This window comes from Trifolium pratense, linkage group LG2, assembly GCF_020283565.1.
Source record: "Trifolium pratense cultivar HEN17-A07 linkage group LG2, ARS_RC_1.1, whole genome shotgun sequence".
NCBI lineage: Eukaryota > Viridiplantae > Streptophyta > Magnoliopsida > Fabales > Fabaceae > Trifolium > Trifolium pratense.
Window position 1 is genome coordinate 24,395,934 of NC_060060.1, and position 18,530 is coordinate 24,414,463.

The following is an 18,530-nucleotide window of genomic DNA, read 5'->3' on the forward strand; positions in this document are numbered from 1 at the left end:
AGTACCTACCTTTATTATCAAATTTAATCACCGACTCTTAGAAGGACTAATATAAGGTCTCAAGTCTCAACCACAGATTCTTACGTTCAAAAAAAAAAACCACATATTCTTCTTGGCTTGAATGGAGAATCGATTATTTTGGCTAGTTAAGGAGAATTTATGATTTTGGCTTAAATAATATGCAACTACTCAGGCTTAAGCTATCAGGTCTCTCTCTTAGGCCAATGAGAATCAACTACAAACTTCATTCAAAATAATGATGAATCATACAACAAGCAACAAAATCCTATAATAAAGTTAACAACAGTGCATCAAACCAAACTAACAGATAAAAGGCGGCATAAAATTTCCATCAACATTGGTCACCCACCCTAATGGAAGCTTCAATTTTCCAATATATACAGCACTCCAAATTGGCTTCACCACTGGTAAGGGTTTCAAACACTGCCTTCTGGCAAAGAAGTCGAGATTCAATATCTTTTATTTCAAAATCAAGACGCTTCATCCGGAACATAGAAATCAAATCTAACATCAACAGAACCTGAAATATTTCCAGTGTCCTTATACTCAATATTTGTTATTGTCCCAGCTTCATCCACCTCTTGATATTGTGGCTTAACCCGCCGTACAGGCACTGTAACGGAGTAAATGGTTCCAATATCAGTATCTGCAGATACACTCAACTGAACTTTATCCTGTGATTCTATTTCCACAAAATCTGATAGAGCACGCACAACGTTTGTAACGATTTTTTGCTTTGCCTCATCACTTACTTCACATCGATCAGAGAACAAAATCATCTTCAAACGTTGCTTGGCAATCCTAGCAACGGAGCTTTTCTTAGACACTGCTGATGGGAATACTATCTTCCAAGCTAAATTTAAACGCTCAAGGAAACTCATATTAACAGCATCAAGGAGGAAGTTCTCCGCTTCTTGGTTAACTGTTTTTGATGAAAATTTAGAACCTCCAAGAATTGCAAAAACTGGCTTGTAATAGCCACGCATATTGCTTCGTACAGTGGTCATGGTAGAATGTTTTGGGGTGAAATCAGATCTGCTGGATCCTCCATTTAAGAAACCATGAAAGGACACCTATTAGACAGAAAATTAAGAGATGAACATGGAATATTCAACCTTTTGAACATCTTGCAAGGATCTTTATTATTTATGTAAAACTTAACATCTAGCAACAATGTGACATTCAAGAAATCAATCCATGACCATCTAATTAAAAATTCTCTCATAGATAAAAATGATTAAACAGCTTTTTATAGAACCTTTTCTCCTATACTGAATATCAAAAAGGTAAACAGCTGTATCACGTCCTCTTTTAGCAACTGATCAGCGAAAAATGGCAAAAATGCTAAACATATATTTTCTCTAAGGAGAGAATTTTAATCAACAACAGATTACACTGATACTTTGGTCTGGAGGCTCATGAAATAAATACAGATGCAAATTAATGAATTGTGGTTAATCAACAATCCCTATAGTGTGTAGGCAGTAACATAACATCTCATCCAAAGAATGAAACCCCTAAAGCCCTTCATTTTTGTCACTCGAATATGTGATTTTATTTTTAAGGATATCTATCATCTGAAAACAAATCCATAACAAAATGCACTAGGGTTTTAGTACATGTTTGTCTTTACGATGAGTTCGGCAGAATAACAATCAGTTGCTGATATTTTGACAAAAGCTACAGTTCAGAGATTCAAAAAATCACAATGCCACCGTATTTCGGTAACTCACTGCCAACCCAAACATGCACTTAAAGTGTGGTTTCATAAACAACATTTCTCAAAATTTTAGCCAAAATACAGCCCCTACAGTCCTACTGCATAAAATTTTCGCCTATTTACCAACCTGAATGCATACATCACGATACTGTTTCTGAACTTTAAATAAAAGGGTCACATTTTCTTCTTCTTCAAAGCCATTATAAATTCGAAAGTAACAAAATTTATTGACATTTTTTTTTTTCTATTCCGCATTCTTCATAATAAATACTAGACTAGACATTAAAATCTAAAACCCAGTTGAAGAATTAAAACAGAACCTTCAATTAGCAAGTGAAAATAGAAGCTCGAATTTAGTTAAGTAAATGTTTAAAAATTGAAACCCTAATTGAGAGAAAAAGGAACGGAACCTTTGGGGGGATGAAAGAGGTGGTTGGAAGAAGAGGAGGAGAGCGATGGAGAGGAAGAGTTGCTGTGACTCTAAGGTCGCCGGAAATCGCCATTGTTGACAGCTTCGGATTCTGCTTTTTGCAACGGATTTTTCAGTGCTTCTGTTCACTGTCGCGAGCAGTATCCTATTTGCCCCTCAATCACGCCTTCAATACGTCGTCGTTTTACATTTTGTTTTGCAAACGTGTATAGTACCTTGCACTTTCAACCCTATTTAATTACCAGTATTTTATTATTATTATTATTATCATTAATTTATTAAAAAACTTAAATATAATTATAATTTAATATAAATATATTTGTTATTTGTTTATTGGTTAAATCCGCGTACCAATATGCTAGAGAAAATAAATATGGATGGAAATCGGATTCATCACAACTAGGGTTGTCAATGAACTGTAGCTTTTGTCAAAATATTGCAATGATGTTATGGTGCTTGTTGAGGAGGCAAAATGAGAAAGTTTAGGAGAGTGAAACGAAGAATTCATGTGTGGCGGTTCATTTTATAAGGGATCATTACGGTAGTGGCAAGGTGCACACAACAATCGTCCTGAGTTTGATCCTTAAACTGTTGAGAATTGAGTTCGGTAGTTGCCACCAAAGGACGAAGACGTGAAATGCAATGACAGCGCAACAATCTTTATCGATTAACATAACTTCGAACTCAATGTGTGTATGCTTAATTCCCATGGCCAATTTACCAAAGCAACCAGAAAATGATACCAAGATATTCCTTGAGCACTTTAGAGAAAACACTAGGTTTAAGATAAACTCTTATTTAACTTGATTCAAAGGGGTATAAGAGTGTCAATAAAAGTTAGTAGTTTACGATATTGGTGTTAGTCCCTTTGGTTCTAATATAAAAAATATTTACTTTTTAAATTCATAGTATAGATACATCAAGTTTACAATAAATTTAAAAAATAAAATTTTTCTTATATAAAGAACCGGAGGAAGTAATTCTATTAATCATATTGAATTTGGCAGGAGAAGAATCAAGGTAAATTCTAATATGGACCACTTCATCAAGTGATCCATGGTGGACCAGTCACGGATAACATTATAACGAATACGAATTTTACAAAATCCACCGTTGGATTGAAAGTTTAGATCATATAGATCATCCATAGAAAATTTAGAAAAATTGAAAACATTTTGATATGTTATGGAGACACATCAAAATTAACGGATTTATTAAATAACGTAAATCTTGATGGGTCTCAATAACATATCAAATGATTTTCAAAAAAATTTAAAAAATTTATAGATGATCTATACGATATAAACTTTCAATCCAATAACAAATTTTGTAAAATTCATATTCGGTAGATCACTTGTCCAATAACAAATAAGTTAAGACCCAACAATCTAAACAAAGTGTAAAATTCTAGTTACAACATTTTTTAATCAATCCTATCTTATATTTAATCTATTGCGATTAATAAAATTATACAAACTTTATTATAAATTTTTTTTACGCAAAAATATAAATTTTATTACAACAAACAAACACAAAATAAATTTTATTATTTTTTATAAAATTAATCTCTAATATTAAATATTAAAATTATTAGATTGATTAAATTTTTTAAGTTTAGAATTTTTTTTATGATTTTTTTTATTACAACAAATATACACAAAATAAATTTTATTTTATTTTTATAAAATTACTAAAAATTAATCTCTAATATTAAATATCAAAATTATCCAAACCACACCACTGGGTTTGATCCGGTGATAAGAAGTTGCTAAACATCTTGAGTTCGATACTCGGTTCAATAGTAAAACAAAAAAAATATCAAAATTATCCGATTAATTAAAATTTTTAGTTTAGCACTATGTTGGTTGCAGTAACTCTTAAAATACAGTAACCCTAAAAGTCACTGATTCCCTCACTCCAACACTACCGCCACGCCGGTGCTTCCCCTTCTTCCTGTTCCGTCAACCAGTCACTGCCAGTGCCAGCTTGCTAGCTTGATTTTGTTAGCTTTTTGAAGAAGGGATACTTGGTTGGTCCCTCGTTACTAATTCTTCATCAATTTGTATTTCATGCTGCTCTCAACTGTTTTTTCCTTTAATTCCTTCAATGATGATTATCTATAATAAAAGGAGCATATGCAAATGTACCTGAACATTTTTGAAATTTGAGAAATAGACGCTGTTTGAAATTTTCTTCTATTAGCTGGCTGACATACTTGGCAGTGTTTTTAGAGTCCATATTTAAATTGTGGTTTCTCTTCACCCCTGCATTGCACTCACATAGGCTAAAATACACTACCGGAAGATATCTTCGCGTGAGCTGGGGTGATTCAGAGCAATGTAGGGGGCAGGAGAAGAGGAATTACCTATTTAAACCGTGGTTTTAGCCTGTCCGGAAAATCCTGTAACTTGGTTGGGCTGGTTTGAATTGGCCAGGTAGCCTGTTTTGACAGGTCTAGAAGAGCAATTACCTATCTAGATTGTGTTTTGGGCTGGTTTGAATTGGCCAGGTAGCCCGTTTTGACACGAGTGAATGATGATTTTACTGTTGTGTTGTGTGATTTGTCAAGTCAAAAGAAACCAGTGTTGCTTTCTGAAAAGAAAATGCTAACATTTGGATGCTAAATGTTGTTTACAGGTTCAAATAGAAAGTTGTCGGGACTTCTAAAAAGTCGTTGATTCTACATTTTGCTCTTATTTCTCCATCAAATGGAAAGTAAATCTTCCGGTTCCGCTACAAATTTGGTAGATCAATTAGTGGTGAGTGGGTGCTGTTATTTGTCAATGAATACAATACTGTGCATTATCTTTTATCTTTTTTGTTAATAAAAGTTATGTCTATGGTTATATAGTATCCTGGAGATGTGGTTCTTGACCTCTCTAGCATGACAAACCAGACTATTAAGCTTGGAGGCGGTCTACGTCAGGTAGGTCTATAGTTCACAAATTAGAATAATCATTCATTAGTATGCCAAGTCAAGTGTCCCACTATTTTTCTCCTGCAGCATTAGTTATGTATGTTATATTAGATGCACTCGTAAGCACTCTTTTTATGATGCCTTGTTTAGTTTGATATGAAGGACACGGGCATTAGGTTACAATCAATTGATAATTTCCCTCTGAGATATGCTTTTTGAAAAATGATGATTGCATTGGACTTGTTTTATTCAAATTTCTGCTGTACTATACTATTCCTAGATTTTCAGGCTTGGGAGGGGAAAACTTGTTTTATGTATCATAAATTCACTTTTCACCTTTAGAACAGCAAACTCTGTGGAGTTAGCTATGGGAATTTCTATTCTTTGTCGGGATAATCCTGCTTAAGAACAAAAAGAATATATCTGATGTAATATGTATAAAAACAGTTGAGTTTTAACAAAATTAATAGGCTACTCTGACTAAAATATTGGATAACATGTAGACTTTGGTGTAAGGAATTGTCTTAAATGCTTGTTAGATGATAAGTTGCCTATAATCCTCAAATTTCTGAAATTTGTCCTTGAACAAAGAAGATTGATATTTTATGATTTTAAACAGAGTTTGAGCTTAAATAAAGACGATTCAACTCTATTTCTTTGAGAAAATTGCTTTATTTCTGGTTCCTAACCTATTTACAACTTCTATATAATTTTATTTTAATATTCCAGCATGACTCATGCAAATTTGGTTTGATTTTAAAACTTTCATAATCATGCTAATTAGTAATAATTCTATTCATGTTCTAAATGCTTGCCCCTGCATGCTTCATTTAATATGATGGTATTATTGAATTTTAACTTGTTGAAACATACAAATCAGAATACATAAACACACATACACCAAATATAGTTATTCGTATCTCCATTTTAATATTTACAGTTGCCTATGCCTTCATAATTCCTATAGGAAACTCTGTCTCTCAATTTTTTTAAATGATTTTGGTGCATATAAGTAATTAAGTAAACATACTTCACTTAGAAATTATAATGTGTCTTCTTCTACTTAAGGATGAAGTGACTAGAAACTCATCATTTCATTAACTCTAACATTTCAACATATTGATATTATTAAAGTTTATATCTTTCTGATTCCATTGAAATTTGCGGTATATATACTTTATACTTTATAGAACTTCAATTTCAATTTTATGCGAACCTAAGGTGTCTTGCTCTAAATCTCTTATTTCTACACTAATCTCCATACTTGATATCTTCGAAGCAACAAGAAAATAATAAATAGTTCTTGCATTTTGTTCATTTTTCCCATTTTGTTGGTAACAGATTCTCATTTGTATAAATTTTTAGGACTGTGATGTGATTTCTGTAATGAAGGCTGGCAGGCTTAGGTTCTCCAAGCCTAATAAATACTGGGTTGAAAGTTCTCAAAAGAGGGTGAGTATAGTAGTGTAAAGGCTTTCTTTGATCGACATGACGATGCTGATTTTCCAATGTTACTGGTTCATTTCCATTCCATTTTATAAATCGTTTCTCTGTTATCTGAATTTACTGCCAAAATAGCTGATATTATGTGCTGTGCAATCAAACGTGTGTTTCTTTTATATGTAATCCTGGGACCGGGACATTTTAATAGAATGAACTAATATGTTTCTGATCTACAACAAGAGGATTAAAGAGGAGGTTGGTGGGAATAATATCCCAAAATCAATGATTTCAATTTTCATTATTATGTCCTTTTGTTAGTGTAAAATTTGGTTGTCATTATATTTGGAAACAATAGTTGTCATGGATCTCTTTCAAGCCTTATTGAATGAGGTGGTAGCCGTGAAATTAGGCTAAAGATGTGTGTGTGTGTGTGTGTGCGCGCGCGCTGTTTTTCTTTTAAACTTTCACTCCTTAACACACATTGTATTGAGTTTCCTTTTCAGCACTGGACTATATTATATAAGTGTACCTTGCCTGTTACATAGAGAATAGACTTGCAATGTTTTTCCCTATAGGATCAGAAAAATGCTATCTTTTTTCCTTGCATATTCTGATTATGCTGTTTTGTACAGTATGTGCCCCATGCAGAGGATTCGGTTCTTGGAATAGTTGTTGACTCCAGATCAGATGTAAGAATGTTTATATTTTGTTGTTTAGTTTTCAGATGTAAGAATGTTTATATTTTTGTTGTTCAGTTTTTCAGTTTATAGTAGTCTTTTATGTCTGCTCTACTTTCTTGTTGAATGCAATTTTTATAGGTTCTATTAAGTATTAACTATAAAGTATGTTGTGTCAATTGGGCAAGCAGTCTTTTTTGGGATTTAATCCATGTTGGATTGTCTTATTCCAGCATCGAACAGGATTATCTTATTTTGGTTTTTGGTCTATTAAGATAGCATCAGCAAAACATTTGGCACCTTTTCACATAACAAAGTCAGATCCGTACATTCCCTACAGCAGTACTCTAGGCTTATAGTTCTACATCAGTATTTATCAACTTTATTAAGTCCTTAATGTTGACTAAGAAAATAGCATTAGCCATTACACGGGGATATTTTCCTTCCTTAAAAATATACTTTTTGCACACAAACACAAGCTCATAATGGTATTTCGGGGTGGTTGCATCTTAACCTATAATAACATGTAAATGTTACTTTGAGATATTTAAAAAATTACGATAAAATTACAAAATAAATTAACTACTTGGTTCCGTTCATTTCTTGTACTTTCTATTTTATTTAAAGTTTCAATTCATATATGCCCCGCAGAACTTTCTGGTGGATATAAAAGGACCTGCTATAGCATTTCTACCTGTGCTTGCATTTGAAGGAGGAACAAGAAGAAATATACCTAAGTTTGAGGTGTGCAAAAGTTATTTATGTATGCTATTTCCATAACTTATTTTTTGCTATCTCTCAGACCATCTTGACTCATAGTGATAGAACCGTGCAATACTTTATCTTTAATTTCTTTATATCATTTTTTGTTATCTTTTTATGGCAGATAGAGAACCTTTTTTTTTTTTTATATATAAAATAGAGACCTGTTTATCTATTTGTGGTATCTTTTTCCTCACCAAGTCATGGCAACATCTTATAGTTACTTTTTTGTATGAATCATGACATTAACAATTATGATGGCTGTTGATGGATCTGGGAAGACATTAATGAATTAAGAGTTCGTTGTGGTGCACCCAAAGTTAAATCTTACGGGGTTCATTTTGTAACCCTAGAGGCCTAGACTATCAATACAAATAACTAGGAAATAATTAGATACAAGTGAAGAAAATTTTTTATACATTATATTTATACCCAGGATAAGAAGATTGTGGTCAAATGTTGGCACTTGTGCCTTTGAGTAGTTACTGTCCAAAACACAGATTTTGAGATCTGTTACATGTCACAACCTTGTTAATTATTTACTGATCTTTATGTCAAGTCGGTAGCCCGCTTGAGAAATCTTGCCTCTTGATAGAACCTGGAAGGTAAAAGTGGGGTCAGGGAGAGAGAGAATAAAAGTTAGTTGGGATATTCCCTGATCTTTAGGAACGTTCTGTTATAAAAGAAAGGGAGGGTGAGTTGAGAGTCATCCAGAAAATTTGTTAGTGTCAGTTAAGAAAGAAGTTATCTCTGGTTTAGGAGCTATTCTGCTCTGGTCTAGGTGTTCTTGAAACTCTTGTGTAGTTTTCTGTTTTCCACCATTGTAAGGACTGTGAAGCTCAATTTTCTGTCAACACAATTTCCAGTTGTCTGAAATTCTGGTTTCTATCACCTCTTGTCAATGTTAGAATTAGTGGAACAGAGTTAAGAATACCACTGAATCATAATTCTCTTGTTGACGAATAACTATGAACTCAACCAGAAAACAGAATATGAAAACAGGGAGTCCTCTGTTTTTAAAATGAAACGGAAACAGGAATGTAAGTTACAATTCCAATTTACATGCATTTGAGAGTCTGTATTCGAGTGTTTTTTTCAGTTGGATGTATTTGGGCTAGTGTTGTTAAATTTTGCTGCAGCCCACACGGCACACGAGACAGATGATTGCATAATGCATTGCCATTTGATCAAACTAAGTCTCTTCTAATATTGGATGCTTTATTGATTATTGTGAGATAACATGCTAAAATAATTCACACTTCTTCCCCCCTCTTTTGTCTTGTCCTGGACGCTAAAACTTGACCCTTCTTTCCCCTGTTGCTGTTAAATAAAGTTTACTGGTTGGTCTATCCTATTTTTATAGGAGGTTGTGTTTCTTTTGCCTAATTCTTCACCTTGCAGGTGGGTGCTTTGCTTTATGTGCGGGTTGTTAAAGCAAATCCTGGAATGAATCCTGAGTTGTCATGCACTGATGGTTGGTGTCTTATTCTTTGATTTCATTTTTAAATTCCTCTTTTTGGCTTCCTTTAAATCATGGAGTTTTTCTCTGGTTAATTTTATGTTTCTCTCCATTTTATTTTTGTAAACACAATTCTGTTTTTGATTTTGTTGCGGTGTTGGTTTAGCCAGTGGGAAAGCAGGACAGTATGGTGTCCTAAAAGAAGGCTATATGTTCGAGTGTTCGACTGGTCTCTCACGGATGTATGAAATTTAATTTTCTTTTACTGTCCATGTATGCTTTTAACAAATCATGATACGATAAATTCTATGTTTGTAGGCTTCTCAGCTCTCCCACATGTCCAGTACTTGATACTTTAGGGAAGAAACTCTCTTTCGAGATAGCAGTTGGCTTAAATGGACGTGTTTGGGTATGCAGACAACCTCTAGTTTCAGCATCCCATATTAGACCATTTATTTTTTATTTGTCTCATTTGAAGCATTGACCATCATATATTGTAGTTCGAAAATTTTCATTCTATTAATATCAATCTTCTGTTTGAAATCGTTGTTTCATCGATCTAGGTCAATGCCTCGTCTCCACCTACAACCATCATCGTAGCTAATGCACTTATAAACTCAGAGCCATTGAGTGGTGTCCAACAGAAGATAATGGCTGAAAAGCTGCTTCAGAGGGTCCAGTGACCAAGTTAGTCGTCCGTGTATAATTTTGAGTTGAAGTTCACTGTGATACCAAATGCTGATGCTTCTGCAGGCGAGCACTGTCTGTGAGACTACAACAACTAGCTAAGTGCAGAAATGATTTTCAGCAGCTTGACTGTTTAATACAAGTTACATGGAATTTAGATAGAATGATATGATATGTTATACATTTCTAGGAGTTTAATTTTCCGGTTATATTGATTGCCTCCACAAAATATTTGACCGAAGATCAATCCTTATCTTTGTTATTTACAGTATATTCTTCATTTATAGGCATACAGTACTAGCAAGTAGCAATATTTGTCTAATTTAAAAAGACCGTTACAATTTTTATATATTTGACTAAAAAACACAAATCTAAATTGAAGTTAAGTAGAATGTAATTTGATGGAATATAGTTTTTTACATTATTTCTGTGTGTGTTTTTTTGACAATTTTCACCCCGATTTGTTTTACATTATTAAAAAAAAAAAGGAATAAAAGAAGGAAATCATGGAACACAAGAAAATAAATTTCTCATGTTTTACGTGCAATTTACATTGTATTGTATTATGTAGCCTATATTTTAAGAACAATGTTTCTTATGTTTTTTCTTAAGGCAAAAATAAAAAATATATGTATTAACCAAATAATCTCTGTAACATAAGGTGTGTCGAGAAGACTATAAAAGATTACAAAATGTCAAAATGTAACAGCATGAAAATTAATCGATGCCCAAATAAAATAGCAATGTTTGTTATGTTGTCTTTTATTCAATTTTCGATCAAATATTTATGTATAACTTAAATGTTAGCATTTGCTATAGTTATCTGCCTAATATCCCTAGTTGACTTGAGTTTGGTAAGTGTCAAACCCGCACTCATGGGCGCCCGTTGCCATCCCTAATGACAACATTCGTATTATATTTAATTTAGAGATTGATAATGTTGTAGCACGTCAATTAATTTTTTTTCACACTGTTATTAAAATACGAAATATAAAATCGGATTATATAAGCAAATTGTTGCTCGTGCGTGGTACGGATGTGAATCATAGTAAATAACATACTAAAGACTTTCATATTCATAAATAAAACTACACATGAAGAATATGTAATGGGACGAAGGAAAAATAGTGAAAATTCTAGAAAAAAGTGGCAATTAACAAACTTTAGAAATGAATATTAAACCTTGGATTTTTCAAATAAATTAGTAATTTTTTTAAGGCATGTCTGAATAGATTTGGGGAGCATGCAGTTCATTATCGAGAGCATCCAGACTTTAAATACAGTACATGACTTTGTTCAGGATATATCCTTTTTTATGTTTTTAAGCGCGCAGACGTGCTATTATTATTACATGCTACCGATTGAATGACTTGATTTATTAATGCCACCTACGAGGGTTCAGTTGGCGTGGCAGATTGCAAAAAGGCCCCGTTTTGATCAAAAAATAAAAATAAATCGACATGCTGTCGGAATTCTACCAAATTTTGTGGGGGAGTAGTTTATAATGTCCTAAGCATGCCTCTGTCATACCCCAATTTTTGACCTAAGATCCCACCTCATATTCTCATGCATCATTAATAAAAAAATAATAAAATACAAGATATCTTGTTGTGCTTGCCTCTTTGGTAAGACATGGTTTTGAATCAAGAAAGTCAAGAAAAGGTTCCAAAAATCAAAGACTAGGGTTTTGAAATTTTTCTAAGTATAGAAAATTTCATGTTCATGGAGCCAACTTTTCAGGATCATATCTTCTTCCTCAAGTATCATAAATTTGCAAACAACGACTCTTTGGAAAGCTATCATGACATATTGAAATGTGGTAAAAAGATTTGAAGTCAAATGGATCTTTAAAATGCTTAAAGTTGATGACCAAAGTTGATTCTCCAAGTTGTTGAAAATCTCAACACTTAGAAATTTTTTCTAAGTTTTTTTTGACCTTATCAAGTGCATGACTTTGCAAGCTTATAACTTCCAATCCAAGCATCCATTTTGAGCAAACAAGAGCTTCATTTTAATGTTTCATATGATACTATATCATGGTGAAGCTTTTGGATTCAGAAGAGTTCCTGAATGGCTTATAACAACAAGGAAACATGAGATGTCAAATTGTAAAAACTGTCAAAAACACTTGGAATTTTTTCTAAGTGTCAAACAGCTTAAACTTTGAATTTTGGTGGCCAGTTTTTTCTATGCTCCCAATGTATTCACGACAGGTGATCAAAATAAAAGTTGTAGAGGCGGATGCCATATTTCCAATGACACCAAGATCATGTATTTATCTTTCTTGAGAACCAAGTTTCGAAGGGGAGAAGTGACCATGTTAGAGCTGATTTATGGGTCAAAAAACCATGTCAAGTTCTTGCTCAAACCAAATCCAAACCTTGTGATCAGTAATTGCAGGCCTATGTTGCTTCTAAATCTCAACAAAACTGATGTTTTACACAGACTTTTAGTGCATTATCCAAGTGTTTGAAGCATTGTCCAAATTACATGTCCTTTTTGGAGCACTTTTTGCATAAAGTTCCATTAACATTTTGTAAAGCTTGCTTTTCTCCAACAACTCATGCATTGAGCTTTGTTATTGTTTCCTCTGATCACACTCCATCTCAAAGTTTAGAAGCAACCTCCTAAACTCAGAGAAAGCTTCCCACATTGCCTCCTTGTTCACTCCATCTCATCTTGGAACCATGATGCTTTTGAACCACTTTTGTAACTTTGGAGACAAACCAGCATTATTGAGATGCAACTAGAGTCAATTCCATCAACCTCTTAAGACACATTGCAAGCTCTATAAAAGCCCCTCAAGCCTCAGAACTCAAACATCAACAAACATCCACAAAATCCACTCAAAAACTCCATTACTACACTTTCAAAATCTTAATTTCGAAACTTGCATTTCTTTCAAGTTTTCTCTACTTTTTCCATTGAATCATCATCCATACATCATAGAAAAACTTCTGTATGCATTGATCATCAACTGTAACCCCTCCATTACCATCTCCCAAATCGCATTTTTTGACTTTCAACTTGAATTGGGTAGAACATTTCATAAGGTTTAAAGGAAAAGTAGCTATACCATTACACTCATCGGGACTGAAGGAAGCTAAAGGTATCATTTTCTCATCTCGAAATATCATTTGAAGGGGCATTGGACCTTGCTCCAATAGGTAAATTTTCGTGACTTTGAACTCCATCATAATCCCCGTACCTTGATCTCTTATTGCATTGCTTATTGCTTTATTGCTTCTTTAGCTTTGCATGTTTATTTGTGGGTTTTATTCGATCTTTTCCCCTTCCCTTGGAAAAATTAAAGTTCGGTGGTGACTTCTTATTTTGCGAGTCAAAGTCTAATCAATAGCTTTGATCTCCGAAAATCACCGCGACAGCCTCCAATTGGGGAAATGAAATTTGGCTCTATCTGTGAAGAATGAGACGCATGTGAATTTCTTAACTGACCCATTGGAGGGGAGATCTACATTGAGGCCGACCAATATTCTAGTATATGGCCGAGTAGGAAGGAAACATGTATGTGTGGACTTGAGTGGAGTTTCTCCACTTGTGCGATTAACGACTGGGGATTATACTATAGGATAGACGGCCCTCAAAGCTACTTCAAGTAAAGTGGTCAAACACGAAAGAGCGTGTCCCGAAAATCAATATGCGTTTATACCTTTTGCATTTGACACTTTTGATTTTCTAACAAGAAACTGTGAATATTTTGAACATAGTTCAAAGAGTCATGCATAGCAATGTGATGTCTTCTACTTCTAGGTCATTATATTCATAAACTTTCTAAGTAATTAATATCACTTTTCTCATAAACTTTCATACATATATCTTGTGAAACTTGACCTATATTTTCATATCCATAAAAAATTTATGGCACTAAGATATATACATTATTAAAGTGATATTTGATAACAGTCATACGTAGTTTTCTCCATTCTTGTAACTTTGTATTGTTGCTTATTTTTCAAGTTTGTGGAAACAAGTGTGTTTGAGAGAAAGTGGGGCAGCTTTCTAAAATAACCGAAAAAGTCTGAAAACCTAATTCACCATCTCTTGGGTTGATTCTTAAACTAACAATAGTAAATTAGTCGGAATTTTTCTCTTCCCCCCATGACTACTCTTTTCTCCTCCCCCATGACTCTTTGCCCTTGAATAAAAATTTCGAAATGCGTTTTTCGAAGTTTTTCTAGTTTAAGTTCAGAAAATTTTCGAAAAACATGTTCCGAAGTTCTTAAGCAAGGCAAAAAAAATTCGAAAAATGCATTCCAAATTTTTTATTCAAGGGCAAAAAAGAAAACTTGGGGAGAAAAGAGATACGGAGGAAAGAGAAAAATTCAATTAGTAGTAGATGACAAGACAAGAAAAAAAATTAAGATTTGTGTCTCTAGAATTAATCGGTCTATAAATCGGATCTAGATTTGCCGCAGTGTATTTTGCACGCAATTTCATGCGGTTTTGGATTGCGACCGTTAGATTAAAATCAGACAGTCTAGATTATATATTACTAAAATCAACTATTTGTAATCTGAACCATTCATTTATGATCGAACGGCTGAGAACCAAAACCGCGTAAAAATTTTACTCCACGAAATCCTGTTCCCTATAAATCGGTTATGAAGCTTTTTTTTAAAAAAATATCATACTTTTTTCACACCAAATTCCACCTTTAATTACAAGTTAAATGAAGTGACCCACCATTTTGGCATTTTTCCCTTTCAAGAAACTCCCATTATATTCTTAAAAACAAGAACTTTCCATTATGGGAAAGTGTTAAACTTGATAATTAACACACATGTACGGCACCAACTACCAAAGAAAAAGAGTGAGAGAGAGGACAGTAAGGACTTCAGATTCAGAAAGCTTTCGACCACCACCGGAAAAGCCACCGTTCACCGCTCCTTCAACATCTCGATAAACTGCTCCCAAGCCCCATCTTCCGTGGATCGACAGGTTAGCATATGTTGCTTTTCTTTGGGTAGCTAGTTGGTAATCGAAAATGTTCTTAGAATGATGCTTGTTCAACAATTATAGTGTCCTTTGTATATCTCTATTTTCACACAAATGAATCCTTCACTGCAAAGCTGGTCTGTTGCTATCAGTGCAAAGCTTGAATGGATCTTAGATTGTTATTGTTCTCTTTACTGCTTCATGGTGCATGCATGCCATCAGTGGCTATGATTTCATATTTTGTTGTTTGTTAACCTTAGAGACTGCATTTTTGCTTTAGATCATTGTGTTAGTGAAGCTGGAATTTGAAGGTTTTTGAAGTCCATCTCTCACTCACTCACTCACCAACACAAATCACTCTAAAAAAAATGAATACCAAGGAACTCTCTCTCCCTTATATATTAATAATAACTTTGTTGTTACTCTTAGCTTCACACTCAAATTCATATAACCAAAACCATACTCCAACAAATCCAAAACAGATTCCAGCAGTATATGTTTTTGGTGATTCACTTGTTGACAGTGGTAACAACAATTATCTTCCAATAGAATCATATTCAAAATTTCCTCCTTATGGTATAGACTTCGGCGGCAAACCTACTGGTCGATACACTAATGGAAAAACCGTCGTTGATTACTTATGTGAGAAAACACAATTTACCCTTCTCTGTTTCATAGTTCATGTCATGATAAAACAAAATCATAGTCCCCATTAATTTAATTAATTAGTTCCTCTTTATGCAATGCAGCTATACATCTTGGCCTACCTTTTATTCCTCCATATTTGAGCCTTACAAAGATGCAAAGAAACAAAATCAAAACTGGCATAAATTTTGCATCTGCTGGTTCTGGTATTCTTTCTGAAACCAACAACAATGTAAATTTCTTAACTACATTCTCAAGTTAATCATATTAGCATTTCTACAAATTGAAGAGTTTTATCATGTATATTTTTTTTTTCTTCCATTTTGCAGCATAGTTTGACTCTTGACAAACAGATAAAATTATTCGAAAAGGTTATTAAGAATAATTTACCAAATCTGTTTGATGATAAAGAAAAATTAGAGAGGCATCTATCTGAATCATTGTTTGTTGTCTCCACTGGTTTGAATGACCACTTCACTGCTACCGGAAATTTTCAAGGCTCTCGAAAATTTGATTCATGTCTGCTAAAGGAATTTTCGCTACGCATTCAGGTATGTAAGACATTTAGAAATAATAGGTATGGTAATGGGGCGGAGGTGGATTTTACCTTCCTCGTAGGATTCAAGTATCCTTTAATCCGCTCTGATCCCCGATGAGAGGAATTGATTGGACTTCCTTGTTCTTTAAGTATCCTTTAAACTTTATTATTTTTAAATTAATGCAGAAAATTTACAGTCTAGGAGTTAGAAGATTTTTTGTGAATAACATTGCCCCAGCAGGGTGCTTTCCCTCAATGGCTGCAAAATCAAGACCAAGAGGAGAATGTAATGAGAAAATAAATAGGGCAATTTCCTTTTACAACAATCATTTGCCTAATGTACTTCAGAAGCTGCAGTCTCAACTTCCCAACTTTACCTTTATTCATGCAAATCTGTATGAGCACCTTATTGAACTAAGGACAACTGGGTACAAATATGGTAAGAAAATATTCGAGACATTGATTTATAATGACTTGTGTTGACATTGTCGAATAATATATAGTTTTATTTAATTTTCAGGAATATCGGAAATATGGAAGCCTTGCTGCCCAAATAGCATTTCCGGTGATCTCAAATGCTATCCGTACAATGCTACTTGTCCAAATAGAAACACACATATTTTCTTCGATGTGCACCCGTCCCAAATTACCAACCATATATATGCAAGACACTGCTTCATCGAGAAGAGAATATGCAAGGGCTTCAAGATGTTGTACTAATGCAAATTAGGTGATATAAGTTAGAAAGAAAGTGGCTTTAATTGCCATATGTAATTGTTATCTTTTTAAAGACAAAAAATTTATTTAAGTCAGATTATATTTTGAGATAGTATTTGTAATGAAATTTGTGTTGGACAATTGAAATGTTTGCTATGGATCTCTTTCAAACCTTATTGAATGAGATAGTAATAGTATCATGAAATTTGGTTAAAGATGTGTGTGCTATTTTTCTTTTAAAATTCTCACTCCTTAGTACACTTGGTACATAGGAGTATATTAGTATGAGAGTTAAATTCTTGCTTTTGAAGATGAATTGTAGTTTTGCATTCTGGAAAGAACACCATAGGAAATGTATGTGCCACATACTGTACAAAACAGCATAATCAAAATATGGAAGGAAAGATGGTATTTCTATGATCCTTTAAATGCCCCCCTCCCCCGCAAGTGGACAGTGGGATTGGACCCCTCGGATTAGTTGGTCCTTGGACCAGATACCGAGTTTTCAAAAAAAAAAAAAGAGTACATTGCCCTAGAGGAGTAATCTAGGCTTATAGTTCTACATCAGCATTAGATAAGAGAATTAGTCATTGCATGGTTTACGGATTTTACTTACTTGACAAGTAACTGGCTTTATAACTTGGGAGGAGAAGACCTTATATTGCTCTATAACCTGCTTTTGATTTACCTAGAACCAACAAGCCTATTCGCTTCTGCTATCCTAAGCTTTCTGCCTATCTCGCCGTTTGCTGGCTGGCCCTTTATTACTTTAGTAAATGGATCCCTTTTTTGCTACTTATGAAAACACTTTGACTATAAAAAGGACTAACGGGTGATATTGCCATTCCTCAAGTCAAGACTATACTTTTTTGCCTGTACAAACACAAGCTCATGACAGGTTGGTAATTCAGGGTGGTTGCAGCTTAACGGCAGAAGCGCGCACAACCAAGAGTACACTGAAGCAGCACAAGCCACAACAAAAGAAAACCAAAAGATAGGCCAACCATCAAAGAGCAGCTGAAGAATGCACTAAGCCAAGAAAACACGCACAAAACTCGAGCCTAACTAGCCTAAAACTAAACCAGAACCGTAGCAGCTCGCTGCAGAAGGACTAGAAGCAGGAAAAGCATTGAGGAAATCATAACGGCAGTATGAAGATCACATAAATGATAATTCTAACCTTCCATATCAACCAACGGTTGTATGCAATCAATCAAGATGAATAAATTTGGCGGAATCACCGGTACAAAAAAAATTGATGTGCATTCGCACGGGTCCATTAACTTTTATCGGTATTTAAGTTTGAAATTATATCGAGTTAAAAAATTTATTTAGAATAAAATAATTAAAATATTGTTAAAATATAAGTAAAACTATTATTTTCTTTCTTGTAAAACTTATTAAATCAATAAATTTATTTTTTTAATAATTAAACAAAAACTATTGTCCCGTGTATATTTTTAAATAAATTATAATTAATTTTTTCTAATAATTTGATTTTTTTGGTTTTTTATAGAATAATTTATTTATGTTATCATATTTGGTAGATTAGTAGTAG

The 18,530-nt window shown here is 33.7% G+C and overlaps 3 protein-coding genes across 7 annotated transcripts; 2 read left to right on the forward strand and 1 right to left on the reverse strand.

The window, feature by feature from the left end:
• Positions 1-225: 225 nt before the first annotated feature.
• On the reverse strand, positions 226-2,379 carry LOC123905076 (cell division topological specificity factor homolog, chloroplastic). The gene is made up of 2 exons (XM_045954703.1): positions 2,152-2,379; positions 226-1,094 (listed from the first exon to the last, which is right to left on the reverse strand). Exons 1-2 carry the CDS (start codon positions 2,242-2,244, stop codon positions 492-494), a joined length of 696 nt encoding a protein of 231 aa, XP_045810659.1. The 5' UTR covers positions 2,245-2,379; the 3' UTR covers positions 226-491.
• A 1,635-nt stretch (positions 2,380-4,014) lies between these two features.
• On the forward strand, positions 4,015-10,523 carry LOC123905077 (putative exosome complex component rrp40). 5 transcript variants are annotated; one of them, XM_045954707.1, is made up of 11 exons: positions 4,015-4,200; positions 4,455-4,606; positions 4,809-4,930; positions 5,023-5,097; positions 6,454-6,540; positions 7,164-7,220; positions 7,860-7,952; positions 9,372-9,444; positions 9,596-9,671; positions 9,748-9,838; positions 9,993-10,364. In XM_045954707.1, the coding sequence occupies exons 3-11, from the start codon at positions 4,880-4,882 to the stop codon at positions 10,110-10,112; spliced, it is 723 nt and encodes a 240-aa protein (XP_045810663.1). In that variant the 5' UTR covers positions 4,015-4,200; positions 4,455-4,606; positions 4,809-4,879; the 3' UTR covers positions 10,113-10,364. The 5 variants fall into 5 exon arrangements, with proteins under 5 accessions (XP_045810663.1, XP_045810665.1, XP_045810664.1 ...); XM_045954709.1 differs by lacking the exon at positions 4,455-4,606 and adding an exon at positions 4,607-4,680; XM_045954708.1 differs by having other exon boundaries at positions 4,015-4,680; positions 9,993-10,523.
• Positions 10,524-13,194: 2,671 nt separating this feature from the next.
• LOC123905078 (GDSL esterase/lipase At2g03980-like) lies at positions 13,195-17,187 on the forward strand. The gene is made up of 6 exons (XM_045954710.1): positions 13,195-13,283; positions 15,353-15,714; positions 15,822-15,949; positions 16,047-16,268; positions 16,442-16,694; positions 16,776-17,187. Exons 2-6 carry the CDS (start codon positions 15,441-15,443, stop codon positions 16,973-16,975), a joined length of 1,077 nt encoding a protein of 358 aa, XP_045810666.1. The 5' UTR covers positions 13,195-13,283; positions 15,353-15,440; the 3' UTR covers positions 16,976-17,187.
• Positions 17,188-18,530: the final 1,343 nt, after the last annotated feature.

Excerpts from the sequence above, each read along its gene's own strand:
- LOC123905076 (XM_045954703.1), bottom strand. The coding sequence starts at position 2,244 with ATGGCGATTTCCGGCGACCTTAGAGTCACAGCAACTCTTCCTCTCCAT. Across the intron at positions 1,095-2,151 it reads CCTCTTTCATCCCCCCAAAG|GTGTCCTTTCATGGTTTCTT; the intron begins GTTCCGTTCCTT and ends TCTGTCTAATAG.
- LOC123905077 (XM_045954708.1), top strand. The coding sequence starts at position 4,880 with ATGGAAAGTAAATCTTCCGGTTCCGCTACAAATTTGGTAGATCAATTA. Across the intron at positions 5,098-6,453 it reads TTGGAGGCGGTCTACGTCAG|GACTGTGATGTGATTTCTGT; the intron begins GTAGGTCTATAG and ends ATAAATTTTTAG. Across the intron at positions 9,672-9,747 it reads TCGACTGGTCTCTCACGGAT|GCTTCTCAGCTCTCCCACAT; the intron begins GTATGAAATTTA and ends CTATGTTTGTAG.
- LOC123905078 (XM_045954710.1), top strand. The coding sequence starts at position 15,441 with ATGAATACCAAGGAACTCTCTCTCCCTTATATATTAATAATAACTTTG. Across the intron at positions 15,950-16,046 it reads TTTCTGAAACCAACAACAAT|CATAGTTTGACTCTTGACAA; the intron begins GTAAATTTCTTA and ends TCCATTTTGCAG. Across the intron at positions 16,695-16,775 it reads GACAACTGGGTACAAATATG|GAATATCGGAAATATGGAAG; the intron begins GTAAGAAAATAT and ends TTTAATTTTCAG.